At 41.0% G+C, this 19,126-nt stretch overlaps 1 protein-coding gene across 1 annotated transcript in view; it reads left to right on the forward strand.

The window, feature by feature from the left end:
- The first annotated feature begins 253 nt into the window (after window positions 1-253).
- LOC137380633 (sodium bicarbonate cotransporter 3-like) overlaps window positions 254-19,126 on the forward strand; it is a 249,305-nt gene continuing 230,432 nt past the window's right edge. The window contains exon 1 of the mRNA XM_068052777.1: window positions 254-366. Within this exon, the coding sequence (XP_067908878.1) occupies window positions 322-366 (45 nt within the window). The 5' untranslated portion in view covers window positions 254-321. The remainder of the gene's footprint in view (window positions 367-19,126) is intronic.

Here is a 19,126-nt window from a genome sequence, read left to right on the forward strand (position 1 = left end):
TACGTCATCCCAAAGATAGGCAGAATGATTCGCAAATTTTGTTGTCAATCAGAAGAATCTGTATATGATAGGTAATTCAGTACGTCAATCAACATAAATATTTCTATGATTGGTGAATATCGCTGTCAATCACAAACAGTGACCGATTCCTGGCGAATGAAGGGGAAGTCACTGATTGGCTATTTCCACCATCAGTCCGGAGGATTGTGCTGCTGATTGGAGGATCTGGCTGTCATTCAGGATGACGACACGTGCTGGTGGCCGTGGAGCGCAGTGACATCAGCGGCTCCGTTTAACCGACCGGAGGAGAGCGAGGTGGACATGGAGGAAGATCGGGGAGAACAGATGAGACCTTTACTCACCATGGTGAGCCCACGTAGCCTGGGGCTGAGAAGGGGAGGCAGCGGCTGTAGCTGGAGTTGGGGAAGAGGATGGCGGTTTCCATGGGTGCTGGCGGCGGCGGGTTTTGGGGTTTGTGGACCGGCTCCATCCCTGTGGCTGTACTGGTGTCAACTTGGGAACGGCCGTTGTGATTGAAGCGGGTCGGTGGTGGGACCGGCCTGCTGGCTTGGTGGGTGGTGGTGGTGTTCAGGCTCCGCTTCTTTGTTATAGGGAGAGCGGCTGCAGCCGACTGGTTCCTCTCCTTAGTTCCGTTTTCACCTCGAGTCGGGTCGGCGGCGACCCCGCTGCTCGGGCCCTGCGCTGGGGTGTCTTTCACTCCTGCTGCCGGTCTTTTTGAACATAAACACGGCGTATTCCTCACTCATGTGGTCCCCACTCATGTGGTCCCACCTGAAGAGGAGGTTCGGGGTTGGTTCCTGGGGTAGAATGAAAGGCCCGCAGCCCCCCTCTCCCCCCCCCCCCCCCCCCCCCACATGCCGTCTCCGGGGTCTCCTCCGATGATTCTCTGCTGTGTGCCGGGCCCTCAGTCACCTCCATACATCCTGCTCGATGTTGATGGGTTGCCCGACAACCTCCTCCCGATCATTAAGTCACGTTTGTTCTGTTCATCTGACCAGAGAAAACGTTTCCAATCCGTTATTTTTGTCAAGGCGAGAGAGGAGTATTGAGCTGGTGAATTGTGTAGGACAGGTGGTATATTTACAGCCGAGGGCACGTCTGCGATCAGGGTCCGTGCCCGTCTGGGGCACGTCTGCGATCAGGGTCCGTGCCCGTCTGGGGCACGTCTGCGATCAGGGTCCGTGCCCGTCTGGGGCACGTCTGCGATCAGGGTCCGTGCCCGTCTGGGGCACGTCTGCGATCAGGGTTAGTGCCAGGTCAGGTTCATTTTGTTATTGCAGGTGACCTAGTCCTGGTTTATGCTGTGAGCTCGAAATGCACAAGAGGGTCACTGAATTAGTGCATAACATGTGCCTGACACGTCTAGTTTGTCGCCCTATATTTCTAACTCCTATTTCTCAAGCCAGCTGCATCCAAGAATTTCTATTAAAATTTGATTCGATGAATGTCTACACTTTGGAAATCTCCAGTAGCTTTCTGATCTTGTGCTGTATAATACCAAACTGATCAGCATGTCATGTCCCGCTAAGCTTACTTTGAGATTGGTTCCTTTAGAAATGCTGAATCTGTGCTGTAGTTGATTTCTTCTTGTCAGACTTTTTAAATTTACAGTTTATCCAAGGTTCTGTCTTCTCATGTTCTGCCCATCCTTATTAATGACACTTGTACTCATCATGCAGCTTATCGACTCTTGTTCACTCTAGTCACTTAAGTATTCATGACTAAAAGTTTTAGTGGATTGGCTGAAGTATGAAAACTTGATATGTTCAATGACGGATTTTCTTTATCGAAGACAGCTTTTTGTTTCTGTGACATCTAACCAGAAGCTGCTACCTCTTTCTTGCCTTGCTCTTAGTCCTTCCATATCAAGATCTTGGCGTTTCTCCCTCCCAACATCAAGTGGAAGTCCCACATCTTCACTTCTGAAGATATCTGCAAGAAACTCAGGTTCACCTTTTATGCCTCTACTTTTCCCCATGGTAACTTTTAAAATCTCTTTTGAAGCAAGTTATATACCTAGATGCAACATTTGCATCCGATAAGTTCTACTATCTGTTGTGTACTCCTGGATAGGATACAAGAAAAAGATTGTCAGATAAACTCACTAGCTGTCTCTGTGCATCTGCCTCTGCACTTGCCTTCACTGATTTTCTTTTGCAGACTTTTTTTGCTGTTTTCTTATACTTTTCTGAACAGTGTTGTTCTGAACTTTTCTCTTGGTATTCCTCCTGTGCTCCAAATACAGCATCTTGTATGCTCTTCCTACAATCTCATTTTATTGAAATCATAGAACCTACTGTACTTCTTTCCCAGAATCTCAAAACTATATAAAAAAAAATTGGTGCTTCCCTTCAGCCTTTTAAAACCCAAACTTCGCATCACCTAATTACCATTTGTGCAGATTTACTTAATCTCTTTTCTCATAAGGACTTCCTTGGTTAGTGCTTTTGGGTTTTTTCCATCATTGGACTGAGGTAAAGTAGATTGTCCCTGTTCTGAGGGAAAGGAGGGGAAATACTGCTGTTTATGTCTTCTGTGCCCCTACTCCAAATTTTGGTGGTTCTATAATCTCTCAAAGGCATCCTAAGCTACATTCAGAATTGCATTGTGCAGAGTGCCATTGGTGCATTTTGGGAATTTTAGCCTGCTGTTGGTTAACTTTAGGGAAAATGCATGAACTAAAAGGCCATGTACCTGAAACAGGCTACCAGGGAGAATATTTTTGCTGGAAGGTTTTCAAACACAACTGCAGATGTAAATATGACTGGTGAATTAATGCTTCTTGTGTTAGAAACCTTACCATTTGTATTGTGTACACAAGTTACTGACAGGACAAGATACGATTTTCAAAAAATATTTTGAATAAGTTAATTCCCCAACTCCTCCCTGCTAGTTATTCCAATGGAAGGCACACCTGATTTGTATAATTTCCAACTTTTATGAAGTTATTTGCTGTTTGAACTGTAGCCTTGTATATTGTAATGCCGAGGTATTGTGTACGAAGGAATTGAGAACCTCTATTCTGAAACGGAACAGAATGGTCTATTTTAATTGGCCTAGCTTTTTTTTTATTGTACAATTGTTCCCAACCCAACATTTTATCGAAGATTTTCTTGTCACTATCAGCCTAGTCTTTGAACCTGTGTGTGTTGTCGGTAGTATCTGCAAACTGCACTGAGTCAATTTGACCTACTGATTGATCTTTGATTTTTGTTTTGGGTACAATTTCAAATCTTGGAGACGAGGATATTAGGGCAGCAATGACTGGGCAGTGGTGAGGTGGTAACTTACATAATTATTATCTCTGCAGTGTTTGGTAGAGCACAACTAATTGAGCTGGATTAGGTCTAACAATAATTTGGTATTCCGGTTAGCTTGGTGACAAGTTAGATCAATTTCTGTGATTTTTTTTTTTAACCAATTCATGCTTTTTGGGAAATGTTTATCTGTCATGCATCATTGGAGAGATTTTTAATGTTGAAATATTGTTACATGCTTCAAAGAATGGTTTTAGAATTACATTACCATCTTTGGAGTCCAGTGGGTTTTGGGATTGTGCAATATTAATGTAACCATTCATGTGGTGAATTCAGTCATAAGAGATGTTTTTAAAATCTTTTGCAGCATAGCCATTTAGAATCAACTTAGGAAGCTAGATAAAGCTTGGTATTCATTTCAGCTCTAATTTGTATTATCACAGTGCCTTAGGTTGTTCATATTTTTATCATAATTACAGAAGGGTAGTGTGCAGTTATAAGGTTTAGTTTATGTGAGAAAAAGGATAAAACCAGGGATCTATCTCAAGTATTCAGTTCATGGGTGTCTTTTTGCTTTTAGTGAAATGCATGTATGAGTTATGAGGAATTTATAATTTATCAGTGTAAATTGCCTTGTTGGATAATGAAATATTAGGGAACAAGAAAATGCTTGCTAAGATGACTACTCATAGTCATGTAGTTTCAGCCTTGGCTCAGTTGGTAGCACTCTTACTTCGGAGTCAGAAGGTTGTGGGTTGAAATCTCACTCTTGGACTTGAATGCAAAAATCTAGGTTGACACTGCAGCACTGAGGGAGTGCCGTTGTGTTTTAGATGAGACATTAAACCGATGCCCTGGCTACCCTGTCAGGTGAATGTAAAAGATCCCATGGCACTGTTTTGAAGAAGTAGAGTCCAATGTCCAGGCCAATATTTATCCTTCAATTTGCATCACATAAACAGATTATCTGGTCATTATCACATTGCTGCTTGTGGGAGTTTGCTGTGCGCAAATTGGCTGCCACGTTTCCTATACTACGACTGTGACTACAATTCAGAAAAGCACCTTTTGGCTCTAAAGCATTTTGGGATGTCGACTGATTCTGAAAAGTGTGATGGCATTCCCACATGCCAACTGAAAATATTAATTTCGTCGTATATAACTTTGCCTGACTTTTACTGAAATTGTTCCAAAGAACTTTTAAAAAAAAAAAGAGCAGAGCAGAAAAGATGGCCACAAATTTGCATGTGAAAAAACTAAAGAATCAGCTGGAAGACAGAGGTGATTAGCCAGTCTAGCCAGAACAATGGGGGTGCTCTCTGATTCAGTTACCTGGAATGGTTTTTCTCGATGCTGATTCATAAGCCATCGACAACCACTAACTTTGAAAGAGATAACCGACCCCCAACCACCAAGTATGTCTGAACAGCCTTAAATTTCAAAGATTCTTCCAGAAGATGCTGTTGCAAACAGAGGTGGTCACATGACATGACTGAATTGTGCTTGAGAAAGCAGACAGTAACTGAACTCCAAGGAAGGAACATCTCTCCTCTGTCCCTCTCCAGCAAAGCCCCCAGGGAAACCTCGGCTGCTGCTGGACCTCAAATCTACAGATCCTCACAGTCAGCAACAAAGAGGACAGATAAAGCCTCTCTTCGCCCTTCTGGAGCCTGAGAAGCAAGCCCCAATTGTGCACGTTCCCCAGCGAGGACTTTAAGACTTCAATTTCAGCTAAGGACACTGGGACTGCACTTCCGTATTTAAATTCCATTTTTATTAAGGACTCAGCTCCAACCTCCAAACTCTGTTTTGTCCCCTCTGTATCTATATGTGTGTGTGTGTGCCTCTTGTATGAATGTGAGCGTGGATGCGTCGCGTTTTTTTAGTAATAATTGGTTTAGAGTGTTAAGATTAATAAACTTGCATCTTTCATGTTTAACCTTAAAAAAAACCTGGCTCATTCATTTGCAGGTATATATTAGAGTAAGAGGAGTGAGTACTCACTGAGTTGGTAAGTTAAATCACTGTGTTAAAAGAATAAACCCTGTTGCGGTCAAACCAGAGAAGGGGCGAAAGGGGTACCTGAGACCCCTTCCTCACCTGGTCGTAACAAAGGTGATATGTAAATGCGAGTTTTTTTCCCATTGTTTTACTCAAAGAAGCAATTCCTTGATGCTTCCTGAGGATTCTGGAAAAGCTCCTTTACATTGCACGATGAATTCCACAACACTGGAATATGCATGGTTGTCTGGAAGGCACGATTTGTTTGTTTTTAGCCATCATAACTTGCCTAGCCATTGTAGAAAGTATGTCTATGCCAAGAAAAAAAAATCAAAACTTTGCAGCAGATGCCTAATGAATCTTCCACAGAAGTGTTTGATGCAAACATCTTATGCTCAAAGTAGAAAGGCATGCTATTGCCCAGTACTAGAATTATGCACTTTAATGTGGACAGATTTACATGGGGCACATGCAATACTGCATAAATGCTATCAGTTGGTGGTGCATGTTGAACACTTACTGACATTTTGACCTGAAACATGGAAGTTAGGGAGAAACCAGGTTGCCATTTGACTTTCAGAATAAGAGTTAGAGTAGGGATGCATGCACTGTGTAAACTAGATTTTGCACAGATTTGTTACTTTGGGGCCAATTATTTAGTTGACATCTTCAATGAATGCAAGACTTCAGTTCAGCAGAAAGAGAAACTAGTGACAAATTTATTTACATGTAAAAAAAATCAAAACACTACTGACAGACATTTAACATTGATAGAATTATTGTGAAACGGAGGACATCACAGAACTCGCAAGCATGAGGAAGAGGATCATTATTTTTTTCCCTCAACTATTGTGCAAAGTGCATGCTGTTGTCACCAGTGTGACGTGCACATCTTGGTCCATTAAAAGCAGGCAAAATCATACTTGGGTTACAATTAAGCAGAAATAATCTTTCCTGATCTAGCAACTAGAAGCAATTTCAGGAATTTGTGGTGGAAACTGGTTAGATAGAAATTTTAAAATTGTTTTATTATGTGGAAATTTGCATGTATAGATAACCTGCCATTGATTGCCATGATTAATAAAGACTTTGAATTTTAAATGCCCTTAGTCAGAATTGTAATGTTTCAGTATGTGAAAGCCAAATATTGCTGCTTTTAATGCTGATAAGATTCTGAAATGTCTGGACTAATTTTGGCCGATTGAAAGTTATGAACAATGGATGATTAATTTGCAAATCAAGCTCATTCTGCCCTGTCAGTCTTACTGGGTACCATTCTGAGTAACACCATGTTCATTTCATGCCCTGGTGTAAAGCCAGCATTGCTCTTTCACGAAAAAAATATCTTCCCATCCAAGTGAATGGATTTTTGATAAATTCTGCTTTTGCGTTGAATTGCTAAAATTAAAATGTAATTCCTTTTGTGCAGCATGTACAGCAGATATCATACCATGGGGATTAAAAAGATGGGGGAGGGGGAACTACTAACTTCTTCCAGGAATATATATAATTTCCTTTAAACAGCTGAAGAATTATAGTTCATGGCAAAAACTATACATTCCATTCCTCCTTCACCATTCTAAAGTGTGTGAGAAATGGGAATTCTTCAGAATGCACTTTGCCTTACTTAGGAATGCAGGATCTGTTATGATTAGAATTTCAAAATAAGGCCTGTAATGTGATTTAAAAATAAAAATTGGTGGTTTGAAAAATTGAGAATGGTAGAGTGAGATTTAAAATATTTGAGGACTGATATTTCTTGACACACCTTTTACAGTACTCGTGCTGCCTGTCGTCCATCTGTCAAGCAGTGGCAGAGTAGCTGGATAATACATACCTGGAGTAACAAATTAATTTTCAAAGGGCTGAAGGTAGTATATAAGTTCATTTAATCTTGTACAGTTTTTTCCCCCATTCTCCTCTAGTCTAATTGAATTCTATCCATTAGAAATCTCCTTGTGTTCTGTGTCCTTAGTTTCTGCTCTTCTTGCTAATGCATTCTGATGGTATTTGAGTAAGATCCTTTCTTAGTATAAAAAAGGGCTTTGAGATTGGCTGCAGGCCGCATCTTTGGTTGAGCATTTAGATGGCTTGATTAAGCCAATCCTAGAGAGACATATTGTACTACAAAAATGACATGTGAAATACAACCCTGGTGATGGTGTAGTCACAGCAGACTGACTTTTCTTCTGTCTGCAATTCTCTTTAGCAATCTCAGCTTGTTCAAGCTTGTTAATTCCCTGTATATGCAAGAATTGCTACAGTTTAAGGTCTTTATTTGTTTCCTCCCACGTATTGATGTCATTGATTTGGGAGTCTGGAGTAATTCATTTGGCTTACATGGCCTGACCAGTGATGTTAGACTTTGATAACTATAGCTTCAGTACTGGTACAACTTTTTTTTTGAGAGGCCAAGTGTATTGGCTTTATGATCATCCCAGCAAATTTGAAAACTTCTGCGTAACGAACATCGGAAGTGTTCACGTTGCGAGAACAACGGACTTGTAATCCATAACTTTTATAGATACATCATGTCCTTTCTCATTGAAGACATGGGTCATTTTTATTGTCAGCTGAAAGTTAATGCAGTGTTGAATCTGAATGAAGTTCGTAGTGGTCACATCTTGAACCAATATGTTTGTTTTCTTTGTGCCATTAACTGCTGCACAGAGTAACTTGTAAACAATTGCAGCATTATTGTTCTTTCTGATTAACAGATGCTTTGGGGTGGCTGTGACTGCAATATTTTCCTGGGAGTTGGTACCTCCTATGCATGTAGATTTATCCATAAGAAATAGGAAGGGAAATGGTACAGGCAGGCCACCAAGCAGTCGAGATGAGATAAAAGTGAAAAACTGCAGATGGTTCAGAGAAATAGGGATGATTTTTAATTATGTCAAGTTAGACAGAATAAAAATAATGCATGTGGTCAAAATGGGGAACATTTCTTTGAATGTATCCAGGACAAGTTCCCAGATCAGTATATTTCTCGTCCCACGAGGAAGCAAGAATTATTTGATTTTAGTCCTGGGAAATGAAGGGCAAATGACGGCGAGTGTAGGAGAACCACTGGGAAATAGTGACCATGACATAGTTAGGTTTAATGTAAGAATGGAAAAGGATAATGAAGAGTCGAAGGTAAGTATGCTGAACTGGAAAAAGGCAAAGTTCAATGAAGTAAGAGGATCTGGCCCAATTTAACAAGCTGGAAAAGTTAGGGCACGATAGAACAGCAGTGGAAATCTTCAAATGATTTGCATAGAGTACAAACAAAAATTCCTATAAGGTGGAAAGGGGGTGCATCAAAGTATAATATGAGGATAGATAGAGATTAAAAATAAACCGAGGGATATGATGAAGTTAGAGAAAAACGCACTAGTCAGGAAATATATATAGTGCAGTCATAGAGTTATACAGCACAGAAACTGGCCCTTCGGCCCATCGTGTCTGTGCCGGCCATACAGCACCCAACTATTCTAATCCCATATTCCTGCATTTGGCCCGTAGCCTTGTATGTTATGGCATTTCAAGTGCTCATGTAAATACTTCTTAAATGTTGTGAGGGTTCCTGCCTCCACCACCTCTTCAGGCAGTGCGTTCCAGATTCCAACCAACTTCTGGGTGATAAAATGCTTCCTCAAATCCCCTCTAAACCTCCTGCCCCTTACCCTAAATCTATGCCCCCTGGTTCTTGACGTCTCTGCTAAAGGCAAAAGGTTTCTTCCTATCTAACCTATCAATGCCCCTCATAATCTTGTACACCTCAATCATGTCCCCCCTCAGCCTTCTCTGCTCCAAGGAAAACAACCCTAGCCTTTTCAGTCTCTCTTCATAGCTGAAATGCTCCAGCCCAGGCAACATCCTGGTGAATCTCCTTTGCACCCTCTGCAGTGCAATCACGTCCTTCCTATAGTATGGTGACCAGAGCTGTACACAATACTCCAGCTGTGACCTAACTAGCATTTTATATAGCTCCATCATAACCTCCCTGCTCGCCTTTATTAGCCGAGGCGTAGAATATAAGTATCCCATATGCCTTCCTAACCACCTTATCTACCTGTTCTGCTGCCTTCAGTGATCTATGGACAAGTACACCAAGGTCCTTCTGACTTTCTGTACTTCCTAGGGTCCTACCATCCATTGTATATTCCCTTGCCTTGTTAGTCCTCCTAAAATGCATTACCTCACACTTTTCAGGATTAAATTCCATTTGCCACTGCTTTGCCCATCTTACCAGCCCATCTATATCTCCTTGTAATCTAAGGATTTCCTCCTCACTATTTATAACAACACCAATTTTTGTGTCATCTGCAAACCTACTGATTATACCTCCTATATTCTCGTCTAAATCATTAATGTGCACTACAAACTGCGAGGGTCCCAGCACCGATCCCTGTGGTACACCTAAAGTCACAGGCTTCCAATCGCAAAAACAGCCCTTGACCATTGCCTCCTGCCACTAAGCCAATTTTGGATCCAATTTGCCAAATTGCCCTGGATCCCATGGGCTTTTACTTTCTTAACCAATCTCCCATGTGGGACCTTATCAAAAGCCTTACTGAAATCCATGTATACTACATCTACTGCTTTACCCTCATCGTCACATATAGTTACCTCCTCAAAATTCAAACAAGTTAGTTAGACACGATCTCTCCTTGACAAAGCCATGCTGACTATCCCTGATTAATCCCTGCCTCTCCAAGTGGAGATTAATTCTGTCCCTCAGACTTTTTTCCAATAGTTTCCCAACCACTGATGTTAGACTCACCAGCCTGTAATTACCTGGTTTATCCCTACTACCCTTCTTGAATAATGGTACCACATTCGCTGTCCTCCAGTCCTCTGGTACCTCTCCTATGGCCAGAGAGGATTTGAAAATTTGTGTCAAAGCCCCTGCTATCTCCTCCCTTGCCTCACATAACAGCCTGGGATACATCTCATCTGGGCCTGAGGATTTTTTCCACTTTTAAGCCTGCTAAAACAGCTAATATTTCCTCCCTTTCAATGTTAATATGTTCAAGTGTATCACAATCCCCCTCCCTGATCTCTACCCCTACATCGTCCTTCTCCAGAGTGAACACCGATGACAAATAATCATTCAAAACCTCACCTATGTCTCCTGGCTGCACACAAAGATTGCCACGTTGGTCCCTAATGGGCCCTACTCTTTCCCTGGTTATCCTTTTACCCTTAATATACTTATAAAACGCCTTGGGATTTTCCTTCATCTTGCCCGCCAGTGTTTTTTCATGTCCCCTCTTCGCTCTCCTGATTACTTTTTTAAGTGCCACCCTACACTTTCTATACTCCTCTAGTGCCTCCGCTGTTTTCAGCGCTTGGGATCTGCCGTAAGCCTCCTTTTTTTTTCCTGATCCAATCCTCAATATCCCTTGACATCCAGGGTTCCCTGAACTTGTTGGCCCAACCCTTTAGTGTGGAGGTGAAATGAGAAACTAGGACTAAAAAGGGATTTTTAAAATAGGTTAACCAATAAGAAAGAAAACAGTAAGAGATTTTGTAAGTGTTTAAACCTTTAAAAGAAAAATGAAGAATTTTAGAGGGTGAAGGTACAGCAGAGAGATTAAATATTCATGGCTGGTTTTTACAAGCAATGGTGGAAATGAGACCGTAGGTGTACTATAATGGCAAAGTGGTCAGATAGCTGTAGAAAGGAATGGGTTCTAAGTAACTTGCGGTTGTGGAGCTGGACGCACAACCCAGACGTTGTGCCACATTTAAAATTGAGTTCTATAGATCTAGTAATTTTTGGGCTAGTAGTGGAAAACAACCATGTTACAAAATTGCAATTGATTCACTGATGTCCTTCAGCGAAAGGAACCTGCCACCCCTCCTGTCTGGCCTAATTTCAACTTCAGTTCCATACTGTGCAGTTGACTCTTAAATAGCCTCAGGGATGTTAATTGTTCCAAGAACACTTAAAAAAAAAAAATCAATAGATAAGTCTTTGGGTCCTGGTGGCCAGATGGACTGCAGTGGTTCAAGAAGGCAGCTCATCACCTTTTCAAGGCCAAATAGGATGGGCAACAAATGCTGGCCTGGTCAGTAACGCTCATATCCCACAAAAGAATGGAAAAAACCCCACAATTTTTCTTTCCCCTTTAAATATGCAAATTGTGATGTGGGATTGGAGCATAGCCACTGAAACACCTTTGAAGGAAGAGAAGATTAAACCAGTTAACTATTTGTCTAATGGCAATTAGACTGGAAGCCTTTATTCAAGATGAGTAAACATTTAAGAATGTATGGGTTAGTCACGGCCAGTCAGTGGGTTTGGGGAGGGCAAACAAAGCAAGGGAATACACAATAAACGGGAGGATATTGAGAGTGATAGAAGAAGTGAGAGACCTGGTAGTGAATGTCCACAGGTCCATGAAGGTGGCGGGACAGGTAAATAAAGTGGTGAAGAAGGCATATGGAATGCTTTCCTTTGGCCGAGGTATAGAATACAAAAGCAGGGATGTAATGCTGGAACTGTATAAAATTCTGGTTAGGTCACAGCTGGAGTATTGCATAGAGCTCTGGTCACCACATTACAGGAAGGACATAATTGCTCTGGACAGAGTACAGAGGAAATTTACAAGAATGTTGCCAGGGCTTGGAATTTGCAGCTATGAGGAAAGATTGGATAGGCTAGGGTTGTTTTCCTTAGAACAGAGGAGGCTGAGGGGTGACTTAATTGAGGTGTACAAAATTATCAGGGGCCTAGATAGAGTAGACTGGAAGGACCTGTTTCCACTAGCTGAGAGGTCAACTACCAGGGGCACAGATTTAAGGTGATTGGGTAGAAGGATTAGAGGGGATATGAGGAACAACTTTTTCACCCAGAGGGTAGTTGGTGTCTGGTATTCATTGCTTGGATCGGTGGTGGAGGCAGAAACCCTCAACTCATTTAAAAGGTACCTGGACATGCACCTGAAGTGCTGTAATCTGCAAGGTTATCGACCAGGTGCTGGAAGGTGGGATTAGAATAGGCGGCTAGTTTTTTCAGCCTGTGCAGACACAATGGACTGAATGGCTTCTTTCTGTGCTGTAACATTTCTATGGTTCTATGGGATTTGCTAAAGACTAATTGTGCTTCAAAATTCTTCCTCATGTCCCTTCTAATCCTTTTACCCAATCACCTTAAATCTGTGCCCCCGGTAGTTGACCTCTCCACTTCTCGAATTTATATTTTTTGAAGAAGTGACTAGTTAGATAAAGGAAATGCAATTGATGTAATCTATGTGGATTTTCAAAAGGTGTTTGATTAAGGTTTCCCATAAGAGGCTTGTTAAAACAATTCAGGAATATAGCATAATAGGAAATGTAGCGGCATGGACAGGAAACTAAGTTGCATATGTGGGTGCTGCTTGGGGTTGAGAGTTGTAATTACTGTACTCCTGGAGTGAGTAATGGGTCCATTTTTGTTTGCTTACAGAATAACAGCATAGTTAAAATGCGGAAGGTGACCATTCGGCCTGTTGAACCCATGCCAACTCTCTGCAAGAGCAGTTTAGTTAGTCCCGCTCCCCTGCCTTTACCCCATAGCCCTGCACATTTTTCCCTTTCAGGTGCTTATCCAATTCCCTTTTGAAAGCTACAGTTGAATCTGTAACCACCATCCTTTCAGGTAGTGCATTCCAGATTGTAACCATTCGCTGTGTAAAAATTTTTTTCCTCATGTTGCATTTGGTTCCTTTGCCATTCACTTTATATCGGTGTCCTCTGGTTCTTGACCCTTCTGACTAGGCCCCTCATGATTTTAAGCAGCTCTAACATATCTCCTCTCAACCTTCTCCAAGAAGTACAGGCCCAACTTCTCCAATCTATCCACAAACTGAAGTCCCTCATCCCTCGAACCTGACTTATAAATCTTTTCTGCACCCTCTCCAATGCCTTTACGTCCTTCCTAATGTACAGTGTCCAGAATTGGAATTTATTTATTTTGTTTAAGAACTTGGTTAAGGGGCGCAGAATTTCAGTTTTATGACCTGAACGTAGGAAATTTTGATAAGTGAAGTGGATCGTAAAAAGACTTCAGACGTCATAGGTTGGCAGAGTGGACAGACAGGTGGTGGATATAATTTAATGGTGATAAATGTGAGAATAAAATTTTGAGTGGGGGGAGGAAAAAACAAGTAATTGGAATATAAGCTTGATGGGAAGACACTGAAGGCTCTGGATGAACACAGTTACCTAGGGTCTCAAATATCTGATTCTCTGGAGGTGAGTGCAGAGAGGTAAAGCCATTTTTTTAAAAAAGCCAACCGAATTTAGCATTTTATGAATAGGAGCATAGAATGCATGAGTAATGATGAATTCTTACAATATTTACAAAATACTGTTTAGTTCACAATTGGGGTCCTATGTGTAAGCTTGGGTGCTCCATTATAGAAAGGACATTTTAAAGGCCTAGAGAGATGGTGAAGGAGTTGGAGTAGGATGTAGCAGAAAAAGGGGGTACATGACCAATGTCAATTGATTATATATTCAGCTAATTCTCCCTTATATTAAGTACAGAGAAGGGAAAAGGAAATAAGGGTAAAGAGACAGTATGACACTAGATTTGTGGCTAATATAAAAGGGAATCCCAAGGCCTTCTATGGGCATATTAATAGTAAGAGTTGTCAGAGGGGCCGATTAGGGACCATAATGGATATCTGTTGGTAGTAATAGTCATGGCTGAGTACTAGAGTCATAGAGAGATACAGCACTGAAACAGGCCCTTCAGCTCACCGAGTCTATGCCGACCATCAACCACCCATTTATACTAATCCTACATTAATCCCATATTCCCTACCACATTCCCACCTTCCCTCAATTCTCCTACCACCTACCTACACTAGGGGCAATTTACAATGGCCAATTTACCTAGCAACCTAAATAAGTACTTTACATTGATATTTACCAAGGAAGAGGACTTTGCCAAAGCTATGGTAAATGAGGAGGTTGCTGGATGAAATAAGAATAGATGAAGAGGATCTGCTAGAAAGGCTAGCAGTATGTAAAGTGGATAAGCCAGCCTGTTTAAAGGGTTTAAACAGAGTAAATAAAGAGAAACTGTTTTCAGTAGCTAAAGGGTTGATAATCAGAAGGCACAGATTTAAGGTGATTGACAGAAGAACCAGAGGCAACATCAGGAAAAACTTCTTTACACAACTGGTTAGGATTTAGAATGCACTACCTGATAGGGTGGAGGATACAGATTCAAAGTAACCTTCAAAAGGGAATTGGATAAATTCCTGAAGGAGATGAAATTAGTGATTTTGGGGAAAACCAGGGAGTGGGACTAATTGGATTGCTCTTCGAAAGCTTTCACAGACTCAATGGACTGAATGGCCGCCTCCTGTGCTGTACTATTCTATGATTCCATGAAGCTATTTTCATATTTTGTGATTTCTAAAGTAGTTGAATGGAAGCTGTTGGCTAGAGTAAGGGCTTACTGCTTCAGTTCTACATTCAAAATGTGAAGGAAAACTGAGGTACAATTTAGTCTGATCACCTTTTACTGGCAAGTCTATCAGCTGTTAGCTATTTAGAAAACAAAAGTAAACTGCTAACTGTTAATGAACTATGTTTAATTTGGCTTGTACCAGTCAAATTTCTGTGATTGAATTGATGAATAAAGCAGAAAGCAATTTTTTTCAATGACTTGAACGTGCACGTGAGGAATGTTTTCGAAGTTTGTTCCTATATTAGAGCATAGCAAACTAAAGATTACATGTGATAAGTTAACAACTAAACAGGTACAATTTCATGCAAAAACTGTGAATAGTAATTTTTTGGGAAAATGATAGTGAAAATTTCTTACAGAAACAAAAAAAATGAGTGCAGATAGCAAAGGTTATAAAAACAGTTGGGATTTTCCTAGCTGCATTGAATTTATATAGGAATGAGGAAATGATATTGAATTAGGCTACTGGACAATTCGATACAGTTCTGAGTGCTTCACAGTATGAAGAATATTGAAGCCATGGAAAAGACACAATAATGAGTAGCATGATACCAGGAATGAGTGGTGACAACTGTGGGGAAAGGCTTTCAGGTTTTCTCACATTGGGAAGGTTAAGAGGCAATCTTGCAGGCTTTGAGAATGGTGAAAGTTTGTTTCCACTGGTTATCAAAATGGTAATGAGACATTAATTCCAAATTACCACAGAAGAATGAAGGGGAAAGTGAAAATTTTCACTTATTAAAATATGGCATGCTTCGTAAGAGACTACCAACTTAAAAATGGGAATTGGGTAAGTATTTGTAAAGGAAGAATATAAAAGCATATGGAAATAAGTTTGAGAAGATAATTTCAGTTAAGAAGCTACTACTGACAGACTTGATGGACCTAATGGCTTCCTTCCATGCTGTATTTTCAATGACTAGAAGGAAATAAAAGGATGATGGAGCAAGCACAGCAAATCACTTCTTCAAATTTAGTATTAGCCTTTAATGGTTGGAAGTTAATATCCTATTATGTCTATTAATGTAAGTTTTTTTTTTTCCCATTCTATTAAACGTAATTGCTTGAGCTAAAAGTTTACTGCAGGTGTTGATCTCAGACAACATGAATTAGCCTGGACCTGCAAGCAGTCAAAAGGTTAAAAGTTTTATGACCTCCTCTAATGTTTTATGAAAATAACATTTCTAGATCAGATTGCATGAGTGTATGCGAATATCTGATGACCAGCACGCAGACATGATAAAGGTGTAGTCTGCTTCAGTTGTAAAAATAAATGTTGTTGCCAACCTTGAGCAATTAATGACTGAGAGCAGTGAACTGTAAAGACTGCTGGGGATGTGGAATCCAAGTTTGAGAGATGGGTGCTATATGGATTGTGCCAAATGCATTTTGTGACGATGAAAATGCCTTTTTGAAGACTGCACTAGCTGCCAGCACAAGCTCATTATAACTTTAAAGTTTTATTTGAATTCATGGAATGGCAAATTGCGACCTTTGTCATTGCCACCTCTGTTATAGCACTGCTCACAATATGGAAGTGGCATAGCAATGTATGGATCACATGGCCCATTGAAGTTGGCTTTAATTACTGGTTGGAAGGTTTATTTTTACCTTTTTTCTATGCTTTATCTGCACTTCCATTGATATATTTGTATTTTGTTCTGTTTAGGCTTTTCTTTGCATTTCACTACTTTTATCACAGAATCACAGAATTGTTGCAGTGTAGAAGGTGGCCATTCGGCCCATCGTGTCTGCACCTGCTCTCCGAAAGAGCAATTCACTTAGTGTCATTCCCCGGCCTTCTCCCCGTAACCTTGCACATTCTTTCTTTTCAGTTAACAATTTAATTCCCTTTTGAATGCTTCAATTGAACCTGCCTCCAGCACAGTCTCAGGCAGTGCATTCCAGCCCTTAACCACTTGCTGCGAGAAAAAGTTTTAACTCCTGTCACTTTTGCTTCTCTTACCTATTACTTTAAATCTGTGCCCCCTCATTCTTGATCCTTTCACGAGTGGGAACAGATTCTCCCTATCTTCTCTGTCCCGACCCCTCATGATTTTGAATGCTTCTATCAAATCACCTCTCAGCCTTCTCTTCTCCAAAGAAAACAGTCCTAACTTCTCCAATCTGTCTTCATAACTGAAATTCCTCATCCCTAGAACCTTTCTTGTGAAACTTTTCTGTACTGTCTCCAATGCCCTCACATCTTTCTGAAAGTGCAGCACCCAGAAATGGGTGCAGTACTCCAGCTGAGGCCGAACTAGTGTCAACATAAATTCCTTGCTCTTGTACTCAGTGCCACTATTAATAAAGCCTAGGATACAGTATGCTTTATTAACGGCTCTCTCAACCTGTCCTGTCACCTCCTTTTAGAATCACCCCCAAGTCCCTCTGCTCCTGCACTCCCTTTAGAATTGTACCCTTTTATTTTATATTGTCTCTCCATGTTCTTCCCACTAAAATGAATCACTTCACATTTCTTTGCATTGAACTTCATCTACCAATCCACCCTATTCTGCCAACTTGTCTGTGTCCATTTGCAGTTCTACACTATCCTCCTCACTGTTCACAATGCTTCCAAGTTTTGTATCATCTGCAAACTTTGAAATTGTGCCCCATCCACCAATGTCTAGGTTATTAATATACATCAGCAAAAGCAAGGATCCCAGCACTGACCCCTGGTGAAGTCCACTACAAACATTCCTCCAGTCTGCAAAACATCCATCAACCTCTGCTCTTTGTTTCCTGTCACTCAGCCAATTCCGTATCCATGTTGCTACCGTCCCTTTTATTCCATGAGCTATAACTTTGCTTACAAGTCTGTTGTGTTTGTGGCATTGTATCAAACCCTTTTGAAAGTCCATGTACGCCACATCAACAGCAGTGCCCACATCAACCCCCTCTGTTACCTCCTCAAAAAACTCCAGCAAGTTGGTTAAACTTGATTTTCCCTTATATCCATACTGGCTTTCTTTAACCCACATTTGTCCACGTGAATAATAATTTTGTTCCGAATTATTCTCTCTAGAAGTTTTCCCACCACCGAAGTTAAACAGCCTGTAGTTGCTGGGCTTATCTTTACACCCTTTTTTGAACAAGGGTGTAACGCTTGCAATTCTCCGGTCCTCTGAAAAATTATGGCCAGTGCCTCTGCGATTTCCACCCTCATTTCCCTCAGTATCCTTGGATGCAACTCATCTGGTCCTGGTGCTTTATCCACTTGAAGTATAGACAGCATATCTAATATGCTCTCCTTATCAATTTTAAACTCTTCTAGTGTCTGAATGACCTCCTCTTTCACCAGTACCTGGATTGCATCTTCTTTCTTGGTAAAAACAGATGCCAAGTAGTCATTTAATACCTCAACTACTCGGCAGAGTATAAAGCAAGACCCAGGCTTGGGGCCTCCACTTACCTGGAGGGAGTTGGGAGCGGCGGATCTGCAAAGAGACAACTTCCTCTACGTGCCAGAATTTGAAAATATATCAAACCGTGACATCACAGGAAAGCGGTGAGTTGATTGGCTGGTGAGTATTTGCTGCTTAGGGACTGACTCTAAACAACTGCGAGTTTAAAAACATTAAATATTAATGACAAGTAACAAGTGGGTAGCTGGTGAGTCTTATTTTTCATTTCTGAATAAGGTTTTTTACTATTGGTGAGGTTATTACTACTATTGGTAATGTTTTAGTATCATAGGGTATATTAATATTGATACGCTAGTTTAGTATGAGTAGTACGATTACTATTGGTAGGGTTATTAGTATTAGCAGCAGCAGGGTTTATTCATAGCCGGCTTTAGTCGTTGTACCAAGGTGTAGTTGTCTCCATGCAGGTTCGCTGGTCCCAACTCCCTCCAGGTAGTGTCTACCTGCCAGCCATCGAACATGAGTTTGGGTGTTGTGCTGCTCCATCACATTCCACATTGAATTTCCTTTTAGTTCCTGACGCTGTTCTCTTTGCAGTGCCACACTGTGGCAATGGCTGACAAATGTATGTAAAATCCACTTTGAAGCAATAATTGCAACATATACAATCGCTACTCTTAAGTAGGAACACAACTTTGAATTTTAGCTGCTAGCCAGATTTACTAGGTGCTACATTCAACTAGCAGCTCGCATGAGGGAAAAGGGATGCTGGGAAATAATGCTAATTATTTAAATGTTCCAACCCCACTGGATTCCAGTCAATCAGCTTACTGCATTTAAACCAGAGAAAGCAAAGGTTAATTGTGAATGAAGTTGTAATATGGCAAGGGTTCAACAGGGTGCCATGGTATTAGTGATGGTGCCATTACTGTTTGCATTAAATGCTTTGGAGTTGGGAACAAAAACAGAGCTAAGTTTCCAAATTACATTGCATAGGAGGTGGTGGAGAAAAGAGCAACCAAACT

The sequence above is a fragment of the Heterodontus francisci genome, chromosome 2, assembly GCF_036365525.1.
Source record: "Heterodontus francisci isolate sHetFra1 chromosome 2, sHetFra1.hap1, whole genome shotgun sequence".
NCBI classification, from domain to species: domain Eukaryota; kingdom Metazoa; phylum Chordata; class Chondrichthyes; order Heterodontiformes; family Heterodontidae; genus Heterodontus; species Heterodontus francisci.